At 42.5% G+C, this 24,497-nt stretch overlaps 2 protein-coding genes across 3 annotated transcripts; one reads left to right on the top strand and one right to left on the bottom strand.

The window, feature by feature from the left end:
• Nucleotides 1–665: 665 nt before the first annotated feature.
• Nucleotides 666–4,362, top strand: LOC112903045. 2 transcript variants are annotated; one of them, XM_025972252.1, is made up of 3 exons: nt 666–906; nt 1,012–2,285; nt 4,010–4,362. In XM_025972252.1, exons 1-2 carry the CDS (start codon nt 715–717, stop codon nt 2,071–2,073), a joined length of 1,254 nt encoding a protein of 417 aa, XP_025828037.1. In that variant the 5' UTR covers nt 666–714; the 3' UTR covers nt 2,074–2,285; nt 4,010–4,362. The 2 variants fall into 2 exon arrangements, with proteins under 2 accessions (XP_025828037.1, XP_025828036.1); XM_025972251.1 differs by having other exon boundaries at nt 666–2,285.
• A 5,317-nt stretch (nt 4,363–9,679) lies between these two features.
• LOC112903527 lies at nt 9,680–11,965 on the bottom strand. The gene is made up of 5 exons (XM_025972794.1): nt 11,854–11,965; nt 10,245–10,314; nt 10,058–10,134; nt 9,867–9,962; nt 9,680–9,777 (listed from the first exon to the last, which is right to left on the bottom strand). Exons 1-5 carry the CDS (start codon nt 11,963–11,965, stop codon nt 9,680–9,682), a joined length of 453 nt encoding a protein of 150 aa, XP_025828579.1.
• Between the last annotated feature and the right edge of the window lie 12,532 nt (nt 11,966–24,497).

The following is a 24,497-nucleotide window of genomic DNA, read 5'->3' on the forward strand; positions in this document are numbered from 1 at the left end:
ACAATAAAATAATATGAGGTAAGCAAGACTAGATCCAACAGTACATTCCTCGGACTCTACACCATGAATCTAGCATGATTTATGAACAAACTGAAAATTTTTCTGCAGCGCACTTTGAAAATTATACACCATATGTATTTTATAATAATATTAGCACGGTGCTCACGCGTTGCTACGGTAATATAAATTTTACCCGAATCTATACGAGATCACCAACTTTATGCTCTTCACTCTGTGCTGTGCCGTGAATGCGCTAGGCATTGATTGTTCGGATTTCGATTGGGATTCCGATTGATTTGTCCATGTCTCGATTAGGATTCCAATTGATTTGATCGAGTTCTGACTAGGATTCCAATTGACGGACTAAGGAATCATTGCTTGATTTAGAAATATATAAATAAGAGAAGAGAAGAGATAATACGTGTCGGTTGATACTTTCAGTTTTTTCTATTTTACTCACTGTGCACTAATTCTAAATGGTTTTGAATTTTTAATTTAATATATGGTCACCTGGATTCCGATCACAACTCCGATTGAATAAACTTCTACTAATATAAGTTTTTTATGGAGTTTCTATAATAAGTAAATATATAATTTACTTCTTTCTTCTTTCAATTACAATAAAAGATAAGAGAAAGAAGCGAACGGACTCCCGTCGCCACACCTTCCCTTTTCCCCGCCGCCAGCCGTAACCACCAAACCCTCGCCGCCGCCATGCCGATCTCCGCAAAGGGGAAGGATACACAGGTCCCAGGCCACCGGCGATCCAGACGGGATTCGTCACCTGTGGATTCGCTGGCAGCGGAAGCAGCCTCCCGTCGGGCCGTCGCCCAGATCCGCCCCGCCTTGACAGAGAGGCCCGGTCCCTCGCGGCGGTCATGGCGATCCACCCGGGACTCTTCGGAGGAGGATACCACTGCCGCCTCTCCCTTCACCCAGATCCGCCTCGCCTTGACAGGGAGGCCCGGTCCCTCGCAGCGGTCAGGGCGATCCACCCGGGACTCTTCGGAGGAGGATGCCACTGCCGCCTCTCCTCCTCATCCCACCTGGATGATTCTGAATCGAGCTGGTGCCCGGAGGGATTATTTCCCAGGCGACCACACCACGTCTGTGATCTGCCACACCTCCACCGGCGAGAAGATTTCCGTCTCCTTCGAGCTCGTCGAACCGCCTGGCACTTCCGTCCTCACCCTCGACCGGCCGCAAGGGCCCCCCTCGAGCTACCCGGAGGTCATCGCAGCGGACCGCAACTTGGTTCTATTCCAGATGGTTCGTGGCATTCATGATCCCGCTCATCCCGTGGACTACTTCATCTACGAGGCAAGTAGCGACCCCTCTCGGCGATCATCCTTGTCTCTGGTACCTGTTCTGTATCCCAAGAGAGATTCGAATGAGGGCCGACCTATGCAGCACATAATGAGTACGGATGCCACGGGAGTTCTGTCCTTGAATAGTGGATTGTTCATCGTGGCTGATCTTGAGACAAGGAAAGATGCGGTTGACATCTACCTGTTCGTGTCAGGTTCTGGCAAGAGTAAGGGGTATGATGGGTGGAGGGTCCTCAAGCGTCTCCCTGTACGCCGTGCGAATGGCGACCTCCTTGATCTGTCCCGGTGGTCAACAGATAGGGTGCTGCCCTACCGGCACCACTTAATCTGGGTAAACTATTACAAGGGGATGATCTTCGGAAACATGGAGGATCCATGGAGGGAACCTACACTTAGGTATGTGCCACTACCAGTGGATGCAACTAAAGGGATCTGTGATGACTGGAATTGTGGCAGAAGATGGCCTGAGGCTAGCCACAATATCTTTGTCACCCGCTCTGCCATCAAGTTTGTCACTATCAACCATCAGTACAGCAGCAGCTCCGTAGTGGCGCTGAATCGGTGCTGGAGCACCTTCCGCATCACCACCTGGTCCTTATGCAACTATTCTGACACATGGATAGAAGAAGCTACGTTGGATGCTGAAGAATTCTGGGACCTCGATGCTGAAAACCAACTCCCACATGTCCTGCCAGAATTCCCTATTTTTAATATGAAAAATCCTGACGCCATCTGCTTTTCATGATATGAGAGAAGCCACACTTTTGGCTACAGTGGCAAAACATGGATGGTCGAGGTCCACATGAAGAAGAAACTTTTGTTAAATGCCACTGCTTATTCCGAGGAGCAAATCTTCTTCAGACAGATCACTACCAAATCTGCAAGAGTTCTGTCTCAGGGTCTCCCTCTCCCTTTCATCTCCAGTGAGATGCCAGATTACCTGCCTGAGAAAAGGAGGTAATTGCATCTCATACTCCTAGTCTTGCACCTTTTTCTGCATGCATGCCACCCTGTTCTTAATTTTCTATGTTCTGCAGAATCTCACATGCTCAGTACGAATTCTTCTGCCTTTGAGAAATTGCTTAGTACTTAGGAATTTAGCTACAGCAATGTTCCTATCTGTCTGTTTTTCATATTCCCAACTCTAGTTACGCAAATCGTGAGAAATTGCCATCTGCAGTTGATACACTATTCTTGCTAGGGGCAGGGCCTGAGCCCCCTTATTGCTTGTTATTTGTTAATAGCATGCTAACCTCCTTAATTAATTGATGTTGGCCTCCTTTTTAGTCCATGATATAGAATATGATTCTTCAATTTAACCATTCATCAATGTTATTTATAATTTGCATACATTGAGTACTATTGGTGCCTTGGTGGAGGATCCAGCAATTGATATAATTTATTTCCATGTTCACTTTCTGTCATTTCTTCTTCTCATAAGGACAGCCTGAGTAAATAAGAAGTTCTAACTGAGACAACTCTAGCAATTATTGAACTGAGATGTATATGCAACTGTCAAATATCACTTAATATCCCATCATCAGTATACCATTCTTAACTAGCAACGAGGTTATCAGATGGGTTATTTTAAGTATTCTAGTGCAAACTCATTTTCTGTTCTGTGTAATGTGCACAAGATACTTGTGCCATATATGACTCAAAATGGTTTAGCTTAAGCCTTTCTTGGCTACATATTTGATCCAATTATAATGTGTACATAAAATGTATAGGGCACATGCCTGATAGCCTCACATGAAGAAGCCCTTTGAATAGGCCACTTAGAATAAGCCATTTAGGATAAGCCTCACAAGTAATGTGGCATCATTTGGTTTTTGAAGTCTGTTAGGGAACTCTGCTTAATGTCCGTGCCCAAGCATACATCTACCTTGTGAAAAAGGTTCTGTTTCCATCATTAAGCCATTTCTTCATCCAATTTTTCAAAAAGCCCGCTCTTATTTTTCAAAAAGCAGGAAATTGACAAGGCAGGCCCTGAGCCCCCCTTATCGCTTGTTATTTTTTAGTAGCATGCTAACCTCCTTAATTAATTGGTGCTGGTCTCCTTTTTAGTCCATGATATAGAATAGGATTCTTCAATTTGAACATTTGCCAATGTTATTTGTAATTTGCATACATATACATTGAGTACTATTGGCAGGGAAGACACATTCATTTGATATCATTTATTTCCATGTCACATGCAGACATGCTGCCATTTTTTTACCTCATAGGGACAGCCTGAGTAAATACTAACTTTATAGCTCACACATATCTCGTGATTATTGAACCTGATGTATATACAACTGTCAAATTGATATCTCATTATCAGTTCATCATTCTTAAATATTTATGAGGTTATCTTATGCTTTTACTGATCTAGAGTAAAATTAATTTTTGTTTAGTGTAGTTTGCACAAGACTGTACCATATGACTAGATTTACCTTCCACAGCTACATTGGTCCATATGCTTATAATAATACTATTGTCTATGTGTATTAAATGGATTAGAAGATATGAAAGCATCAAATGGAAGTTTTTGTAGTCCAATTTTCCACCCCAGCATATACCTATGTCCTATTGATATGCAAACTGAATCGTTCATAGTATGCAAAGATTTTGCTTCCAATATTGAGCGATCTCTTTCATCCAGTTTTACATAAAAGCTGCCTCTTAACTTCATGCAGGAAGTTGACAAGCAAGAGTACAACTAAAGCTGTGGCTCGATCTGCACTACCAGTTTAGATATCAAACCAACTTGGGATGCCATGTTGCTACTACATGCTTCGGAACAAGCATGGGAAGATTGGGTTAAATTACATTATTTGCTTATAAGAAATCTTATGTACGCACCAAACTAATTGATTACGATTGCGTGGAACATATCCTTTGTTTTACGGTCCAGATGGGTTTTATATTTTATAGTTGCTGCAGATATGCTCTACCATGTCAAACTGGTGAACTGAGCAATCATGGTAGGAAGGATCTGGAATGGATATGAACAATGTTTAATCAAGTGGTGTTTGCACATTATCTTCAACCTGATCTCCATTGTTGTGTTGACACCACTCATGAATTCAGAACATATCGTTAGGATCTTTTTAAATGGGTTGTGTAGATAGGATCAGGTTTATTTGTGCTTTGTATGCGTTCTGGTCCATCGGAAGAGCTGGGGAATTGACGACTGCACTTTATTCTTTTGTATTGTAACATGCGGCCGCGTTGCCCAGACTGTGTGTGGGGTAGAATGGAAATTTTGCGAATTTAATGGTAAAACGTTAAAATTTGCCGAGAGCCGGGCAATGCATGCTTTGATCAACTCTGCAGCATCCCATCCAAAACTGAGAAACGTTGCTTTAGCATTTTGCTCTGCAAACACCCCGATGAGTTCAAAGCATCGACAGAACTGCAGCAACACCACTGCAGCTAACACGACAGAACACAAGCAGAAAGAACCAACCTGACTTTGACTTTACGAGGACCTTTTTTTTTTTTGGTGGACTTTACGAGCACCTTGGATATGTACAAAGCTAGTTCTGAAGCTAAGAACTAGAGAACAATTGAGGCGCACGGTTTAAGAAATAACTCATCTAGAATGAAATGATGCATCGGACCCATTCCATGAACTTTGATGGGATTAACTCATTTCTAATTATCAAGAGATGAGATGGTGACAGCAAATCTATTTCAACCCTCGAAGCAAACAAAAATATAAGTGGTGATGCATTAATCCATTCCTCAAACCAAGCGCACCAATAGTCCATGGCATCAAAACAACAATCATGTTATTCGTTCCACCACCAGGCATGTTCCCAACATCAGTGCGGCTAACTTTGTTCAATGTTTACTGTTACATAGCTGGTAAAATAAAACGGTAAAAACAGCATTACACAGGACTTGAATAATGCTGCGAAGTGTTGATCAATGTCAAGCCGTTAGCAGTTTGATCATCATAACCCCTATTCTTCATGGTAGCTTCCAGGCAGACGGGCCATGGCATCCGCTGCCTGAATCTTCCACTCTTCCTGATGAATGGACACGAGAGCACCAAAGCAAAACTTGGTTTCAGAACAAACTCTAAAAAAGGGGATTATAAGATAAGATTATCTGAATTTTATCCTTAATATGCATATAAGACAAACTATCATGCTTAAATCATTTTGGAAACAATTTGGTAAATTCAAGTTTTACTAAGCAGGTCGCTCAACCCATAGTCACAAGTCCACTTGAATTTATATAACCACTAACTTTCAACCTGTGAAATTCTCAAAACAACAGGTACCACATTCAATCTTATAGGAACAATTAGCAGTAAACAAAGCACCAGATTCAGGTTTCAAGGAGACTAATTGTAACTTTCTCTGCAATAAATTACAAGATACATGAAAAAAGAGCATGTTTAATCAAGACTCTATATCCCTAATTGCTCCACCCTTCAGCTTACAGACATCAAAGGTAATTTAATCTTTCACTAAAACCATCAACCCCAAGAGAAGCTGAGCTGAAACAATTTACTATGGTGATGATAAAACATTCATGGTGCACCCTAAAATTTCCCCTTCAAGGAAACAATGGTGGTGAAATCCACCCTTGGAACAGATAAATCATTAGCACTTGTAGATGAAGTTACTATTAGGTAAAGTCACATCAGAACATTCCAATCTCAACTAGTAGCATGTTTTATAGAAGTCAGGTGTAACACATACTAGCTTTGAATTCTGTTCATTGACCCCCCCCCCCCCCCTCTCCCTTCTCTCTCTCATGCTTGCTAATTCAAGAAAGAACTGCCTAATCTTAGCACTAGAAAACTCACCATCACCAAATCTCAGATTAAGTATACAACCATCAGAATAGTAAAAACACCCCTTGTTTTTAAGAAGGGAAACCAAACTCAAGGAGAACCGGTCCAAGAAGGAAAACTTTTTTTTTCTGATTGTAAAGTCTAAAGCACCACACTTTCGAATTTCTTCTATATTGTGGGAGATGAAAATATGCACCATAAACAGAAGTCATTGGGCTCTATTTCTTACATGTGTTAAGAGTCAAGTAACCAACTTATAGTTCATGGGATTTCCCATTATCACTAACATTCTGGTGTTGATGAAATAAAATACAGCTGCCACATATCCTAGAGGTAAACTACTATGCCAATAGGATTTCCTATAGCAAATAAGGATCATTTTACCATGGACATGATATCAGCTCACAATTGCATATTATTGAAAGCAATCCATGCAGCGAAATTCAATCAACTGCCTTATTTGATCTTTTATTAAATAACAATTCTAGCACAAGACAATTACATCAAATTTTTCTTACTGATGATTGCCATTTACAAGGAAGCTAAGCCCCTCACTCTGTAGCTATCAATTCATGTAATTAATAGTGAATGATATTCTGCTATGGACAGTTGATGAGGAGTTAAACCACAAATCAGAAAGTATGGTCAAACCGAAATAAAACAGACGTTCATCATAGGAGTGTTCTGTGGTGTGGTGCCTGCCCACTCAAAACAGACAGAATGCTACATTTGCCAGAATACTACCATAAAGTGTTCTGATAATATCAAGAAACAGACAACTGAAGTGTGAAATTTCACAAACACACCAGTCCTACAACCTAGAAGCAAACAGAAGTACAAATGCAGAACAGTAACATAGCACACAGATAATGCTCCATAGAGAACAAGCTCGAAGCATGAGTTCATAGATTGTTCGATTGAGCTGTCAGTTTTTAGGTTTTTACCTTAGAATTTCTTATGTTTCTTCGATCCTCTTCTATCATAACTTTCAGCATGCCTTCTCTTGTTTGTCTTAACAGACCTCTCAGAATCAATTGGAGAACTGCTCCGTCTATCTGAGTTCTCCCTAAATCTTCTCTTCCAAATTTTACGGGCACAACAAGAAACTGAGCAGGCCATCAACCTACAAACAAAGAAAATTTCAGAATTTATTGTAAAATACAGCAAGGTTTGAAGCGGAAAGCAGATATAGATATACATACTCATCTTTAATGTCAAACTTCCTTTGAATTAGGACATCAAGCATTTGAGCTAGAAAATCAGCTGTATATTTTGGCACCATCAACTCCATGCCATTGTTACTGTAGTCGAACCATTGAACATTCCCTCTCCAACAGTATTCTGGCCCATGTGTATTATAATTTCTGATTGTTACGAACAGTTGATGCCAATCATTGTGGGATACAGCACTCCTCCGCAGGGTTTCAACAAGAACATCCCCAAACATAGGGATGAATCTCAATTCAGCAGCCAGATTTGATGCAATTGGCACATGTTGACATGATTTCTAAAGCGCCTTCGTTCAGACGGGCGCCAGCCATCATACCTTCTTTTGATCAAGTATACCAAGCAAACTCGATTCAGGGATGGCATAAGTGATATATGTGTTGTCAGAGCAAATAACGTATCTGCTGATAGATCCTCCATGGTTAAGTTGTCTAGCATACTTAGGAGATGCAGTAGGTAAGGAGGATGCTGATTGTTCAATACAAACATGACTCTCACAAATCTGGTGAAAGTTGTGCAGTCCATGTGCAAATTTCTTGGATTGAGTTCTTTACTTGGCGTTTTGAAAATGTGAACACTCTGTCTAGGAACCAAGAAACTCACTAAGTCAAATGAGCCACCCCAAGATCTTCCTGATGCAAAAGCTCTGAGGAAACAACACAACCAGCTAGATAAGAATTTGCAGCCCATATAAGTTAACTCCACTGAGTCAGATCCATCAGTCAGCTCAACAAGTTTTACTAGTTCCTCCTTATGTTTTAGGAAAAAGCGAAGAAGTGTCTTGAGCCTACAAAATTAGTTGACATTAGAGTCTTGCATCTTAACGTGTAAGTTAGAAAATGGGCTTAAGGATGACTAACTCACCTTCTGCGACCACCACGGAGCCTAGGCGTTAGACTTATGGTGGAGTCTCTTTTTATTCCATAAGATAATAGGGAGTTCCTTGGTTCCAACTCTTTTAGATAGTAAGCAAAATACTCATCAGAAGCATTTCTTTGCAATCTTTTCTCGACGACTTCCTTAAGAACCTCCACATCTTTTGTTAAATCAACTTGCAATGATAGTGTTCCATGTAAATGTTTGACAAATACCTACAGATGTAGAAATAAAGAAACATTGAAGCAAAGTTCCATACGAGCTTCCAACATTTCAGATATTTATTAAAAATAAAAGCTGCATGCTTAGACTTACCATTTGAAGAGAAAAATATCGAGCTAATAGTTAATCATAAAAATATGCAAGTGCATTACAAAAACAGGTTATTAGACCACATAAACTTTGCCAAATTCTCCATTTTGAATCCAGATTACAGAAAGATTAGCTCCTCACACCAAGCTTTGCAAAAATTTTATCTACGATTCTGTTAAACAGGTTGGATTCGAAAATGCAAACTACCATCTCAGCTAATCGAAGTGACTACATCAAAGACAAAAGGCACTGCATCCGTGGCAACTTTAAGTGTATCCAAAGTACAATCAGGGAGTACCCTAAAAAGAAAACACAAGTCTAGGGAGTACCTAAAAAGAAAACACAAGTCTATTCCTAAGGGGGATATTCCAATGCATTTGATTCAATCGATTGGAGCTACCTTCTGGAAATACCCAAACGCAAATCACTATCATCTATTGTTTTTTTTTTGGAAAAAGTTCAATTTACTCCCTTCAAGTATAGCCAGAGTCTAATAACCCCTAAACTATAACTTGGTTCAATTTACCCCCTAAACTATGCTATTTAGTTCATTTTACCCCATAATACAATTTTTCTTTTTTGTTTCTCCATACACAAGTTGAATTTTAATTTCAACTTTTGCAGGGTAGTAGTGGACATCACAATGCATATTAAAAAAATTTGTTAGAATTTTTCAATCATTATTTTTCATATACTTTTGAACTCCAATGATTCATTTATTATTAAATATCCTAACCTATCAAAATAATGATAAAAAAATATGATGTATTTTTTCTAACATCTGTTATGATGTGTACTATCATCTTGTAGTATTTCAACTAAAACGCCACCTATGCATGGAGAAATGAAAAAACAAATTGTATTAGGGGGTAATTTGAACCAAATGGCATATTTTGGGGGGTAAAATGAACCAAAAGATAGTTTAGGGGGTTATCCAGACTTTGGCTATAGTTGAGGGAGTAATCTAGATTTTTTTCCTTTTTTTTTGAAAGGTTCATCTATTGGTTTCAGTGGGCACCATCTGTGGGTGGCAACGGAAGATCTCAGAAAGAGGTTAGGGCAAAATCACACCGAACAAACTCGCACAGACACGGAAAAACTGAATGAAGCAAACCCCACAAGCTTCCGATACATGGGGATTTCACAGTTGGAACCACCGTTGGCTCACCTGGCGAGATAAATACGGGGGAGTCCGAGCCTGCTGGTCGAAATCGGAAATCCGACACGGAGTTGGCGCCCCTGAGAAATCCAAAGGATGGTTCATTTGGGGGTCGGGGAAGCGGGGCGGAGCACTCGCCCAGAATACCAGAACAATCAGGTCTGCATACCTTGCTGCATGAGGTCGACTGCGGGAAAGCTGGAGCCGGACGACGTCGTCATGATGTAGTGGCTCGACCTGGCCTCGTCACCCTCGACAAGAAAACCTAGAAGATTCGACAGATTCATTAGCGAGAAATTCCACAAGAAAGCAAGCAAGGGGAGGAAGAGGGGAACGTGGCAAGAAGGAAGAAAGGCTTGCCTGAGCGTCGGCGTGAGGAGGCGTGGGGCGAGGAATTCCGAGCCCGTGGGGTGAAATCCGAAACGGAGACGGCGCCCCTGAGAAATCCAAACGATGGGTGATTTGGGGGAAGCAATCGCCCGGAATTCCAGAACAATCAGGGTCGGAAGGTTCTAGAAGGAGGGGGTGAAGGGGAGAAGCTGCATACCTTGCTGCGTGAGGTTGATGGTGCGAAAACTGGAGTCGGACGCCGCGCCGATGCAGCGGCTCGCCCTGGCCTCCTCACCCTCGACCAGAGGAGCCTGGAAGATTCGACAGATTCATCAACGAGAAATTCCAGAAGATGAGAAGAGAGCACGTGAGGGAGGAAGAGGGGAATGGGGGGAAGAAGAAAGGCTTGCCTGGGCTGGCGGCGGTCAGGAGGCGTGGAGCGAGCAGAAGAAACGATCCCGCGGCCAGGGGGTTTTGTAGGGGAGAAGAGAGGGAACCAACCCAGCCCCCAGCCACGGCGGCAGCCGTACTTTTGCTTTTTGGTCCTTTTAGCGAAAAACATTCGCATTTAGACCCTTAGATCCCTGGGGAAAGTATTTTCATTTTTGGACCCTGGGGTCGGCGCCACGACTTATGGTGCCGAGATGTGTAACCTCGGCGCCGTAAGTCATGGCGCCGAGAAGCCAGACCCCCGGTTGACTTGGCCGCCGATGTGGCGAAGGCTCGGCGCCCGGTGCCGAACTCAGCACCATGCTCTGTGGCGCCGAGCCGAGCCCCATGCCAGGTGGGGCTCCACTTCCTCACTCTCCCTCTATGCTCTCTCCCTCACTCGGTCCCTCACTCCCCACGGCTCCCCTCCCCTCGTCTCTCTCGGTTCACTCTCTCCCCTCCGCCCTCTCTCCCTTTGCGCCGCCACCGGCTGCCGACTCCGGTTACCGGCGGTGCCCCCGCCTGCGCCCTCCTGCGCTAGCCTCGGGGCCGGGGCTCGGCTCCCGCGGCCCCGCCTGCCCCCTGCCAGCCTCGGTGCCGGGGGCTTGGGCCCCCTGCGCCCCACCCGGCCCGCCGCCGTCTCCGCTGGGCGCTCGGCGCGGCGTGCTTGGTGCCCGCGCCCGCGTCGCCGCCTTGGGCTGCCAGCCGCGACCGTCCGTAGGAAGGTTTAGTTTTTTCTTCTTTATTCTATTTAATTAGTTTAGGTAATTTAGTGATTTATAGTTTAGTTAGCTAATGTAGTTAGCAAATTTAGTTAGATAAATTTAGGTAGTTAGAAGATTTATATGTTATTATAGAATCATAGTTTTCTGATAGTTAGCAATTGTAGTTAGAAAATTAATTTAGGTAGTTAGCAAATGCAGTTATCAAATATAGCTAACTATAGTTAGTTAGATAGTTAGAGTGTTATATAGTTAGATATATAGTTAGGTTATATAGTCGGCAAATGTAGTTAGGTAATTTAGTTAGTTATCAAATATAGTTAGGTAATTTAGATAGTCAGGAAATGTTATTAGTTAGTTTTGTATATTATACGTATCATAACCTTTGTGTTGTGGATAGGAACTAGATGGACAATATAGTCACCTGAACCCTAAGCAATGAAGAACCTAAGGTTCAATAATACACATAATATGGACCAAATCAATGCGTAAAAAAGAAGGAAGGTAAAGAGGATACCTTGGTCTCGCAGATATATGGATCAAATCAAAATTTTGGAGGTTCAATTTGTCGATTTCTAAGGATTGGCGGGTACGGGATAGAGAAAAATCGAGAGGAAGTTAGAACAAATGAAGGAGGGCTCGGGCAGAAAAGGGGGACGCTATTTAAGGCAGCACGGTCGGTGCCATAGGCCATGGCGCTGAGCTCGGGGCTACAGATCTTGGCGTCGACCTCCACGCCATAGATCTTGGCGCCGAGCTCGGCGCCATGGCCTATGGCGCGGACCATGCTGCCATGTAGGCACCACCTCATCGAACACAGTCAGCAGGTGCGGGCACCTCAGCGCCATAAGCCGCGGCATCGAGACGTGTTACATTAGCGCCAGGTGTCATGGCGCTGGTCCCAGGATCCAAATCAAGGAATAAGTTCCCCGAGGATCCAAATGCGAACTTTCTTCGAAAAAAAGCGAAAAAGTAAAAAAGACAGCGGCGGCAGCCAGTGGGGAGGGGAGGAACGAGAACGAGTGGGCCATGCTGGATTTCGCTTTTCTTTTTTTCGAGGAAAAGAGCTTTCGATTAATTTATCTCAGCATTGTCGCTAGCCACAAATCTCGATACAACTAGCTCCATGCAGGGTCGATCTTCTGAGGACACATACGACCCAACTCCGCAATAGCATGAGCAGCTTTGTTGCAAATTTAGGAACATAAACAACCTTACTACAAACGAAATTATCCGCGATGAAGTTCTTTAGCTCAAGAATAGATCCTCCTGTCAGCGCCAGCCGGTGCGAATTATCCAACATGGCTCGTGACAGAATCAGCGAATCCGTTTCCAGAATGACTTTGCCCATACCATGGTCGGCTGCTGCTTTTGCCCCCTGCATGCATGCTCTTATCTCTGCTTGGAGCGCATCTTGCAAGTGCGAAAGCTTGCTTGCCCCTGCACAAAGTACCTCTCCTTCAGCATCGCGGATCACATAACCCCAACCTCCCTCTCCCGTCCCTGCCGAGAACGCACCGTCCGAGTTGATTTTGACAAAGTCATCAACCGGATTTTGCTTTTCCGTTTAGGAGGACTTCGTCTCTCTGTCTATGACAGTGGGTCCCCAACTCTCGTCTGGGTTACGTTATGTATGTAGTTTTATACAGACTAGTGGAGATGCACATACCATATGCACGTGTTTAAAGAAACAATTGAATTGAATCAGACGACTATTAAAAATTTAAATTTACTTATTAATATCCTAGCAATCCAATCTAATCTAATATAAACTAATCCAGGGACTTATACACATATTTCACTGCAGATTTTCATCCTTTTGAATCCAAGCATGGTACATCGTAAAACTTCTACAAATATACCATATATGTAGCCAAATAAAAAATTTACAAATCCAGTATCAGACACTTTATAAATCAAGACACACCGGTCCAAGTATGTTTAGACATATACACATACATATATTCAATCATTATGAACTCTAGCATATGAAAACATTAGATATACCATAGATATATTCAATCATTATAAATTCTAGAAATATTTTGATATGCCATAAGCACTCACAATCTTCAAGCGCGTGACCTGCAGGAACAATATATATGATTAGAAGGAGCACAATAACACATAACTGTATGAGAGCATAAATGCATGTTATTACACATCACGATTATAGAAAATTGTAGCACAAACACAATTCATGATCCCAAGATATCTCTGTAAACAATATTCTTCATACTCTTTCCAATAGGATCGATGTTCATGTTTCTCTTTGCAAGTACCTACCTACTCTCATGAGAAACACCTCTTTATAGCGCCACATACAGCTATCCACATGAAAACACGGGCTCGGAGAGGTTGATACCCACATTAGCTATGGTCTAACCCTGCGTCTTGTTAATTGTCATCGCAAAACTCAATTGGATGGGAAATTGCTTCCTCTTAAACTTGAACAAAAGAGAGAGATCTTCATAAGGAGACATTGATATCCTCGGTATGAACACCCTCTTTTCTGCATGCTAACTGTTTACAATCTCAGCATCAATTGTATTATTCTGAAAACCTCGTACCACCACTGAGTACCGTTGTAGAGGCCGTTATGAGGATCAAGATTACGAAGTAATATAAGAGGATAATTCTTCTCACCTTTAACACATGAGGAGACCGCCCATTAGGAGTAATCGAATTAAGAAACTTAAGAGGATAATTTTTACTTGAGTCATTATCAACAGAGTCAAAGCTGTAGAAAACCTTCTGCTTCTCTGAAAATCTATCAATCATAAGTGCATTCACCACATCAAAATGTTCATTTCTGATGGAGAGTATCGCACGCTTCCGCATATAATTGGTAGAAGTGCAATTAGCAACAAGATCTAGAAACACACGATCAATAAGAATATCAATGAAATCATCCTCCAGAGGGTTCTGAATCAAAATGTTACGAGGCAGTCACACGTAGTGACATAGTCACCATTGAGGGAGAAAAAACATCACCTTCGGTAAGTCGACAGCTTTTTGCTGTTGCACTCACCACGTCTTGCGGCATGGCTGGCCTGATCGACCACTACTACCAACGTAGGCAAGCCGGGCAATCGCGTCCGGCCAGCCGTGCAAAACTAGCACAGCGACGGGAGGCCAAGGCTTGCTGATCGGCGATGGGAAGACCTAGCACCTTGCCCAGCACATCCGGCCAATCGCGTCACGGAGAAACCCGGCGGCACAAAAATGAAATATCGATGAGGAGGCCTTAATACCCTGCTACCTTTACAAAACCTTCGCAAGCTGATGAACCATGAGGTTGTGAAAAAAAGTTGTGATGCATCAGTTAATGTTCCATAAGGTACCAACAAGAGTTAATCAATAAACGCAATTAAATATACACAAAGGTTGGTGAACAAGAATAAAAGAAATCAAAAGTAGAATGACGTGAAAAGAAGATTTTGCTTACCTCCACGGTGCTTTCCTGAAGCAATATTATCATTGTTTTCCACTAATAATGCTCCACCAGATCATGGGCTAGAAACCTATTGCATACATAAAGAACAATTACAAGCCCCCTAAGAAAAAGAGGCCGATATAACAAGTTTACAAGCATCAAGCAAAAGGGCCAGCAGATCCACACCCCAAATGGAAAAAAAAATTGCACATAGAACCTCATGCAAGTCTCAACATGATGAGAAGGAGGCGAGGGTGTAGAGGGTGCGCCGCACCGGTCGAAGACGATGTCACCACATTAGGTGCGAGCATGGTGCAGTGAAAACAACATGTGAACGACGGCAGGGGCTGCCGGCCGGCAAAAACAACGTTCTGGATGGATGAAGAACTCGGCATGATCGGTGACGTCGCTAGGTAGGGTGTGGGGGAGGATGCAATGCGTAGGGTTTGGGGGAGGATGCAACGAAGGGCGAGCAAGGCAGCGGCAGAAGGATTATAAATGAGGAGGCAAGGGAAAATCTACATCTATCTACACTATAAAGTACCAAAATAATTGAGAACACTTTCCACCTAAAAAAATCTCCATACCCTCACAAAGGCCCCACCTAGCAGGCTCAAATTGGTAGAAAGTTTTGGCGCACAAGAAAAAACTGTAGGCAGCAAAATACTTCTGCCGTCTTCGCTCTTCTTTTTTCACCGGACATTTTTCTTACCTGCTCACGTACCCCATCCAATCCCGCCCGTCAATCACGCCTCCCACCTCCCTTCCCCACCGCACGCCTCCGGATCCCCTCCCCTCCACTCCTCAACGTTGAGCGTTGCTACATCTTTGTATAGCCTTCTTGGTCCCCTCCCGATCCCAGTAGCAATTGTGATATAGCAGTTAGTAGATTATTTTGGAGATGACACTAGCCAATTTTGTATGATAAGGACAAAAAAACAGGTATAGAGTGTCAAGCAACTGGTGCTTCACCGGTCAGTGCAGCTGCACCCAGCAGAGCGACGCATCCGCTAGTTACACTAGACTGTGGCGATGTGAATTCAGGGGGGTAGGCTCCAGTGCAACACACAGTTGATGATTCAGAAGGGAGTGAAGTTGGTAAGTAATGACATGTAAACATTCAATCTAACGACATGTGGCATATGATACTTACAAATTTGTCAATATGTAGGCGACAATGAAATAGAATACTACAACATTTCAGACTCTGATGACAGCGAGTATGGGAAGGTGCATCCAGGATTTGATGGCATTGGTATGCGGATCATTTGCTTTTCATTGGAACAGGTTCATTTTGACTCCATCTTCTACCTCAACAACCATTAAACACGCTGCAGGGAGGCCGCCGTCCGAAAATAGAAGTTCCACATGGAGCACTGATAGAGAGAGAGAGGAGGAGATACGGATGGGACTAGTGATTATCAGTAAGTGAACAATCTGAACCAACATAAAAACCATGAATGCTAGCATTTTTTTAATTAAAGACATTAAAATCAAGATGCAAATATGAAATCCATAAGATGAATAAACACATGCAAGCTAACGATAAATGACAACCACCTATTTGTATCCCTATGTATGCACAGGTAAGGGCTTTGGAATATATGACAGCACAATGGATGTGACTGGTGAATAATCTCAACATTTTACAACCTGGCCATTGCTAGTATGAACTTTTCTCGAATTTAGCTATTTCTGCTGTTTTTAATATGTACTAGGTGACCGCACGGTGATGGGCGTAAACACAAGCCTAGGAATGGTAGAAAGTGACCAAGAAGGCTATCAAACGATGCTAGTTAATGACATCACTGTAGATGTTGCAAGTTTCGGGCCTCTGACGAAGTTCAGTGTTTCTCCATTCAGTATTGGTATAAACCATAGAGATGCACCAATAGAGGCTCAGTTGACACTTCAGAGGGCTCTAGGCCAAGTCAGCGACGTAGAAAAACAAAGGTAACTATCCGAAAACTGGTAATCTGAATCAATTGTTTCTAATATTGACTAAAAAAATAATTTGCTGTCTTCTACGATGTAGCATGTGGTTTATTCATGACATACCAACAATGTTGAAAATTGATGGTAAACTACTACAAGGGATCTTTGGAGGCCATTTTGATATTAGTATGACAACTATGAATGCACTTATAAGAATGTACCATCAGATGGAGGATGAGATGTACGCCAGATGGTCTGAGAGGAGGTGGATGCATTTCCTCCCTGCTGACTTTGCGGTATGTGGATAAGTTTCAAGTTTTTCCAGAGCTGAACGAATACAATTCCAAGAAAAGTTTATATCTGATCAGTATACAAAAATATGTCATGCAGCTAGCCGCTTTCAGTGGAGAAGGGGGAGTGGCTACAGATGGAGTTAAAGAAATGTTTTTGAGCTACAACATAACCTACAACGTTGGAGAATGCAGGCTGGTGAGCTTGAGACTTGAAATTTACACTATCTTATTTACTGGTGGCAATGAATACTCACTATATTGACTCCCTGTAGGTGATGGCACCAATCCTACTACATTGGCATTGGTGTTTGTATGTCTGGGATTTCGAAAGAAAGGTAATGGTAGTACTGGACCCAATTCAATGAGCATGCAGCATGGTGAACACCATATGGCAGAGAAGCACAGCCACAGCGCAACCATAATGCATGGTGCCCTGTCTGAGTCCAAAGAACTGTACTTCCCGCATCTCTCTGAATCTATGGAAGACTGGAAGGTGGAGTTTTTTCTTGTACAAGGAGCACATGGTGGCAGGTAAATTCAAAAAACAAAATGCAACCTGGGAATTCATTTCTTTGGGGTGCGTGAGGCTAACAATTTTTTCTCTAATGAAGCAACAACTCTGGACTATACACAATGTTTTATGCAAGCTACTTTGATGGGAGGTACTTGGCAAGGATTTTAACGCCTGTAAGTTCCCCTTAATAAAGCTTGTGCCTTATTACTCCTGACATTAATAACTAAGTAAATTAAAATAACCCGCTTTCTGCTGCAGGAGGCGAATAAAGTTCAGAAGTGTAACTTGCTGTGCCAGCTCCTCACTATGTTTGGAAATATTGGACAACCTCCATCAAGTATCAAAGGTGCAATGGAAGGCCCATACTGAAACCGTCAAGTTGGGAGGGCACCATGACTTTGGGTTGAAAAAACAAATATTCCGCTGCTGTAGCAGCAAGCATGAATGTATCAGCAAGCATGCTTTTGGGCAAGCTGCGCGTCCAGAAACAAAATGTACTTGGGCATGCTCTAGCTATTTCAAATTATTGTAATCTTTGGGGTTGCACAAACTATTGTAAGGCTGCTGACCTCATCGCAACGATTGTAGCTGAAAAAATACTTTTGGACAAAGCTACAGATTCAGTAACATTCTGTGATTGCGAATGCTCTAGCTATTTCGCATTATTGTACTTAGAAAATATGGTTCGCCAACAACTAGTACAACCAGTGATGTGTGAACCTTTGGAAAAAATGGTCATTTGAAAATATGGTTCGCCAGCATGGACCCAATTTTCAGACAGATTCCACACTAATGCAGCAGTGATATTAAGTAACATTCTCAATGATTGTAGCAGAAAAAAATACTTTTAGACAAAGTTACAGATTCAGTAACATACTGTGATTGCGGATGCTCTAGCTATTTCGCATTATTGTCCTTAGAAAATATGGTTCGCCAACAACTAATATAATGCTCTGTATAACCAGTGATATTTGATCCTTTGAAAAAAATGGTCCTTTGAAAATATGGTTCCCCAACATGGACCCAATTTTCAGACAGATTTCACACTAATGCAGAAGTGATATTCAAAAACACACACCTTTCAGACAAACAAAACACAGTACAAATAGATACTATCAACTCACAGACCTGCATGGAGAAGTATGAAAAAAATGACTGAATTACAGTAACCTCATTGTACAAATCACTAGGAAAAAATGGTTACAACTAACAGTAATCTCATTATAGTAATTCTTATACAGATGTGCGCTGAACTGAACGAACTGCAAAAAATGCTAGAAAGCCTGAAACTACACCTGCTAGTATAGAAAGAGCGGAAAAGCTATGCAGCTTGCTGATGGAGACAATGCACAGGTGCAGATGTAGCACGAATACAGTGGAGGTGAAAACATGGACCTCAAGTAATCTAAATTGACATAGCTATGCGACAGGTAGAATTTGCGTCAAATCCGCGCCGAGATAGGACGGGAGGAAATGCATAACCTGCATCAAAACAAAAGGGACAGAAGCTGGTCATCTCGCCTGAAAAAATTAATCAGATTGAATCGGAGGGCGGAACGCAGATCAATGGACTTTGAAATAGCAGATCGTCGGGGAAATGAATATCCATGTTTCGCAGGTCCTCTGCCGTCGGGAAACAGGCCGCCGGCCACTGAGAGGCAGGCAGACAGCAGCATCGAAGGAGGGACAAAGAAATAGGAAGAGGGGATATAGGGGGCGACGGGAAGCCAGATAATGAGTTAGAAGAGGAAAGAGCGACAGTGCGCCCGGCGCATGGCCGATGTTGCCGGAAAAAGAAGCCGTCGGCGACTGAGAAAAACACCAACGTCGGCAACGAAGGAGGGACAGGGAGAAGTATGAGAGAGCGGAAGACTGAGAAGGAGTTATAAGAGGAAAGAGCGACAGTGCTCCGGGCGCATGACCGATGCAGCAGGAAAAAGGACGCCGCTGGCGACGGAGCTGGAGAGAGAAGATGAAGGAGGACGGGCACACACCAGCAGGGAGGAACGGGAGGATGAGGGAGACCGGTGAGGAGAGAGGGGAAGGAAAAGAACCGCGACGGCGAAAATATAATATATTGGTGTGGGTTCCACATAGACAAATTGAATACGCACCGAATACAAGGCGGGAGAGGGCGTGGTCCGAATCTCAAAGCACGATTCAATGGTCACAGACAACATGCTGAGCGCACGTTCGCTGCGAGATATTTTCGGAGGCACAACCAGTCTTCTCCATTGCAATGGCTCGCGTCCTCTCCCCTCCCCTCCCAGCCACCCCTGGATGAACCACAGTTCGGCGTTCTACAGCTCCCTCAGGAATCGAAAGAACAAGTCTCCAAGCCTCTCAAGACTCAAGGAAAAAGGAATTCAACAAGTTTGTAAATTAATTGTTTCCTAGACAAATTATAAAATCTTTTCCAACTACTTTTCTACAGAACCTTAGAAAAATTTAGGGTACTGCAAAGTACAACAGCTACAAATTGAGTGTAAATAAGATCAGGTGATTTAAGTTATAGGACAGTACCGCTTTCAATTATTAGAGAATTAAAATAGTTCATATTTCTTTTTCATTTTAAAGGCTGTTTAGAAGCATCCGTATACATTTTTTAGATAGATTTCAGGTAAAGAAAACAAGTTTATAGCATACCTGAATAGGGATATTAAGACAATATAGCTGGCGAGAAAGCCAACTCTAGAGTTAACAGCAGGAGGGGGCTTGTCACAACAGATGGGGAAGGTCCGTGATGGCCTTCACCTCCATTGGTCTCGCAAATCCCTTAATATGCAACATTTAATTTGCATTAAAAAATCAAAGTCAATTAACATTGAATACTAAAATTTGCTAGAGTGAGCATTGGCATCTTGTTGGATAAACCGCAAGGCACCGGTAACAAGGAAAAAACAGAGAGAGAGACAGAGAGAGAGAGAGAGAGAGAGAGAGAGAGAGGAACTTGCTAATACCAGAATTTACAGACCATATTTTGGAGATCTAAAGGAATTAATAAAGAACAAAAAGAAAAGGAGAAAAGAATCTGCTTACATGATTTTATATTTCAGCCACACAAACATGCAGAAGCAAACGCTTCTATGATCTTATGGTATTGTTGTTCCAAAGAAGATTGAGCTTAACTGCTCAGGCAAGAGAGGAGTACCACTTATACTGTCATTTCAGACCTAGTAGGTTTAGTATCACGGAGAAGGTTTGGCCTAACTTTGCTGATCACCTGGAAGAAACAAAATCACCTGTCACATCTGGAAACACTTTTGGAATGCGATGAAAACCAAGCAAGTTGATCAACCGACCTAGTTTTTCACAGATTTTGATTGTGGTTTTGTAACTCTGCTTTGACATGATAACTCAGAATATTGCCTTCACTTGTAAGGACTCAGCTTGAAACAATCATTACAACCTGAATTCAGAAAACATGCGGAGAGATTTAGAATAAATTATTAGGACCAATATGTGACAAGAAGGATTGAAATACTAAATGAAATCAGATAAATGAAACATTTCAGAGTAGTACCAAAAGGGCCAAATTGATGGATACTCTTCCACCCTCAGATCTCATAATCAGGTGAACTGCAAGAGTCTCCCAACAAAAATGGTGTCGTCTCCCAGCCTCACCATTGACCTAGCGATGGCGAAGTTCACACTGTTACTGAACCCAACAGCTTCATGTAAAGGCTCAACTGATGGGTTCTTAGGCTGTCATCTGAATCAGAATATATTTGTCTAAAAATTCAAGACACATGTAAAGGCTCAACTATAGATTCATGAGATACTGAAGACATTGTTTTGCTACTGAACATCCAAATGAATAGTAGGCAGCAGTGTGGCATCCACAGTTGACGAGGCACAAAATAGTATTGTCCTAATTGTTTATTCATTCATCTGCTTATCTTTCCACCTGAGATAAAAAAAAGCATCATTATACATATTTAGTGAAAACAACCTGAAGGCAACCGGAAGATGCATGTTAAAAGCTTTTGTATCTTACTGACTGAAGCTGAAGCGAGCATTATTGTTTGCAGTTCATTTAGAGAGGCTGCAGCTGTGCGGCATTATGTACAAAATGTGTCATGGAAACAAACTTTCCTCAAGTGAGATGATTGAATATTCAGTGCCACGATGCATTAGGTTTTTGTTCAGAAAACAGAACGCAGAAAATAGAATAAGTGAAACAAAAATCTGAAGAAATTCATTAGTTTTTTTTCTATAATGCTCAACTCAGTAATTGAACAGCAGATAGTATGCGCATTCCCCTTTGTTTGAACCTAGCAACATATGATCAGTGTTTATTTCTTCCGATCCAGAGTTGCACAAAGACTATGAACCTACAATTAACTACTTAGGAACAACCTAAGAAAAATGTAATAGGAATCAGGATAATAATATAGACATGCAGAGTGTAAACACATAAACAGTGACAGTTCAGTAGAAACAATGCAAGTCTTGTCAGAAGGCAAATAGAAAAGCAAGATGGGGAAGAATGCACACTTACTACCACGCATATAAAAGTGCATATATGGCTCAGATAGATGGGAAGGGGGCAATAAGGGGCAGAACTGAGCGACCGCCCTATTGAAGGCTGCCGAAGGTTTTGTATGTGCACTGTCATGTCGTGATTTAGGCACTCTTTAAAAAAAACACTCTTCAAAAAGAAAGTGTCGTGCTTTAGGGCACCGGTGGAGTATCCATGCGCACGGCAAGAAGTTGCAGATCGAGCAGGGCGGCTGGTGGCCACGGATCAGGCACAACGTGTCGCCGTGGCTCAGTTTTGCCGATGATCCAACAAACGTTCGAAGCAGGATGGTGGGATCAGGATATGAGAAATCGGGGTGACTCACCTGCGTTGTGTTTTGGGGATGGATCGGCGATCGCGATGCAGTCCTTTCGCTTGGTGTGCCCTAGGGCGATGGGTGAATGAAGCCTCTGATCGGAGATCGAGGAAGTTGCACAGCAAGATTTTCGGTGGCGATCTGCTTGGGATCCTAGATCACGCATGCGACGGCGCAGGCCACGGCGCGCGCGCAACGCAGGCGACGTCAGTTGCTGGCGAAACCTAGACCGGGGGACGACGCGATCAGGCGGACTATTATTTGTGATCATATATAAAATTCATAATGCGATCAGACGGACTAAAACCTAACTTGGCAAGCCGATGGATACATCGAGCGGGGGGCGATCGTACGTCGCCCTGCGACCGGCGCCCTCCCGCGACATCGTCCTGCCGTCTGATGCACCTGCTTTGCCGCTCGCTAAAACGGACGCTCTAATCAATTCCGTCAATGCCCTCCCCCTCGCTCCCCCGCGCGCCGCCGCGCCGCCCTCCCCCTCGCGCTGCCGCATCCCGCGAAGCCCACGCCCAGCCGCTCAGCCCTCGCCCTCGCCCTCGCCCTCGCCCTCGCCGATCGCCTCGCCCTCTTCCAGCGCCAGCCGCTCGCTGCTCGCGCTCCAGCTCCAGGCACTGCAGCCGCTCGCGCGCTCCGGCCTCCTCCGCGCCCCACGTTCAATTGTTGAGTTCAATGATGGAAACCTATTTAGGCATACTAAGTTCTTAGAGTAAGAAAATAAATTACGTCCTTTTCTCTTTTACCCTTTCCCCTGGGAGGTTTCTTGTTCTCTCAATGCCATGATCCTAATATTGTTGTCAAGTTGCATGAATTAATTGGTGAGATTGAGTTTTTCTCTTCGGAATATTTTGAGACTGCAATATTTCATTACTGAATAACTGATGTATGGCTGCAGAGTACAGGAGGGCATTCTGCTTCCATATCTGCAGCTATCATGGCCATTGGCAACACTGAATTAACATTTTTTCCGTTCGGTGAACTATGCGTGTCTCTATATTATATTGTTCATCCTTGATCACCTTGTTATGATGCTTCAGTGTAGTTGTTGATTAGATTATGGACTTGCTGCTTCCTTCAGTTTAATAACGATCCTCTACGGAAAAAGGTACTTAAATACTGAATATGTAAAATAATATACTATTTTTTCTCTTATTGCAATAATCTTGGATAGATGTAGTTGCGGCGACGGACATTTAGGGAGTTTCCATGACATATGTTGAGATTGATCCTAAAGAACGGAAAAAATGGCCATGGTATTATAGGCAAATTTATAATTTTTTGGATGTAGAGTTCTTAAATCTTGGGAGTTTGTACAAAATTTTTTAGAAATAGTCCAAGAATATCTTTAGTATGGCCACTTCTTTTTACGAACAGTATGGACATTTTCAGTTTGCCTTAACTCTGATGATTTTGAGGTGCACCTTTTCCACTTATACACTGAACTGAACTTCAGTGTTTGTGTTACATGCCTCTTTGTTAGATTTACTTTACTCATGAGGTACTGCCTCTAAATTTGGAAGGAAAAATCATGGTGCAAATAGCTACAAATTCTCTCTGCGATTTTGTTTGTCAAAAGATATCATTTGGGTACTCTCTCTAATACTTATTAGGCTTAATGTTACATGGCACACAGTTAATTGCAGCCTATCAGTTTGAAATTTTGGCAGTACAACCTACATGGTGCAATCAAGCAGGAAGAGAAGTTACCGTTAGAGTTTAGGAAGCTACGTACAGTGGGTGCTAGTGCTACAACGTGGAAGAAAATGGTTGAGCAGAGAAGGAACTCTGAGTCATGCCAATACCCTCTTAGTGCTGGATTATTCTAAAGATTTTGTATAGCTAGGCACCTGATACAATGCAGGTGGCGCTGGATTCCTGATCATCTCTTTGATTACCTCGCTAAATTCTGGTTGGTTTCCTTTTGTAGTAAATATTCTTTAAATTTCGTAATATTCAGTTTTTCAGAAAAAGGAACCGAAGAGATGGAATCAGGTTATATTCTTTAAATTTCGTAATATTTATAGAAAAGGAACCGAAGAGATGGAATCAGGTTAATTATTATCAGTTAACTGAAAAGGATGATCTTGAAGTGTCCATATGTGCAAATATGGAAGGGGAACTGTGGCAACGTTGACCTTTCATCTTTTTATTGTAAAAACAAATTAGGCTAATATATTCTACTACATTATCTCCTTATATCGGAAAATTCTCATCACCACCAAAGGAAAGTTGTAAAAAAACACGTTGATTCATTGTACACAGAAACAACAATGTATAACCCCATTGGT

Source organism: Panicum hallii, chromosome 8 (assembly GCF_002211085.1).
Source record: "Panicum hallii strain FIL2 chromosome 8, PHallii_v3.1, whole genome shotgun sequence".
Classification (NCBI taxonomy): Eukaryota; Viridiplantae; Streptophyta; class Magnoliopsida; order Poales; family Poaceae; genus Panicum; species Panicum hallii.

Excerpts from the sequence above, each read along its gene's own strand:
- LOC112903045 (XM_025972251.1), top strand. The coding sequence starts at position 715 with ATGCCGATCTCCGCAAAGGGGAAGGATACACAGGTCCCAGGCCACCGG.
- LOC112903527 (XM_025972794.1), bottom strand. The coding sequence starts at position 11,965 with ATGGTCCGCGCCATAGGCCATGGCGCCGAGCTCGGCGCCAAGATCTAT. Across the intron at positions 10,315-11,853 it reads CATGGCCTATGGCACCGACC|GCCAGGGCGAGCCGCTGCAT; the intron begins GTGCTGCCTTAA and ends GAGGGTGAGGAG. Across the intron at positions 10,135-10,244 it reads CATCAACCTCACGCAGCAAG|GGGCGCCGTCTCCGTTTCGG; the intron begins GTATGCAGCTTC and ends TGGATTTCTCAG.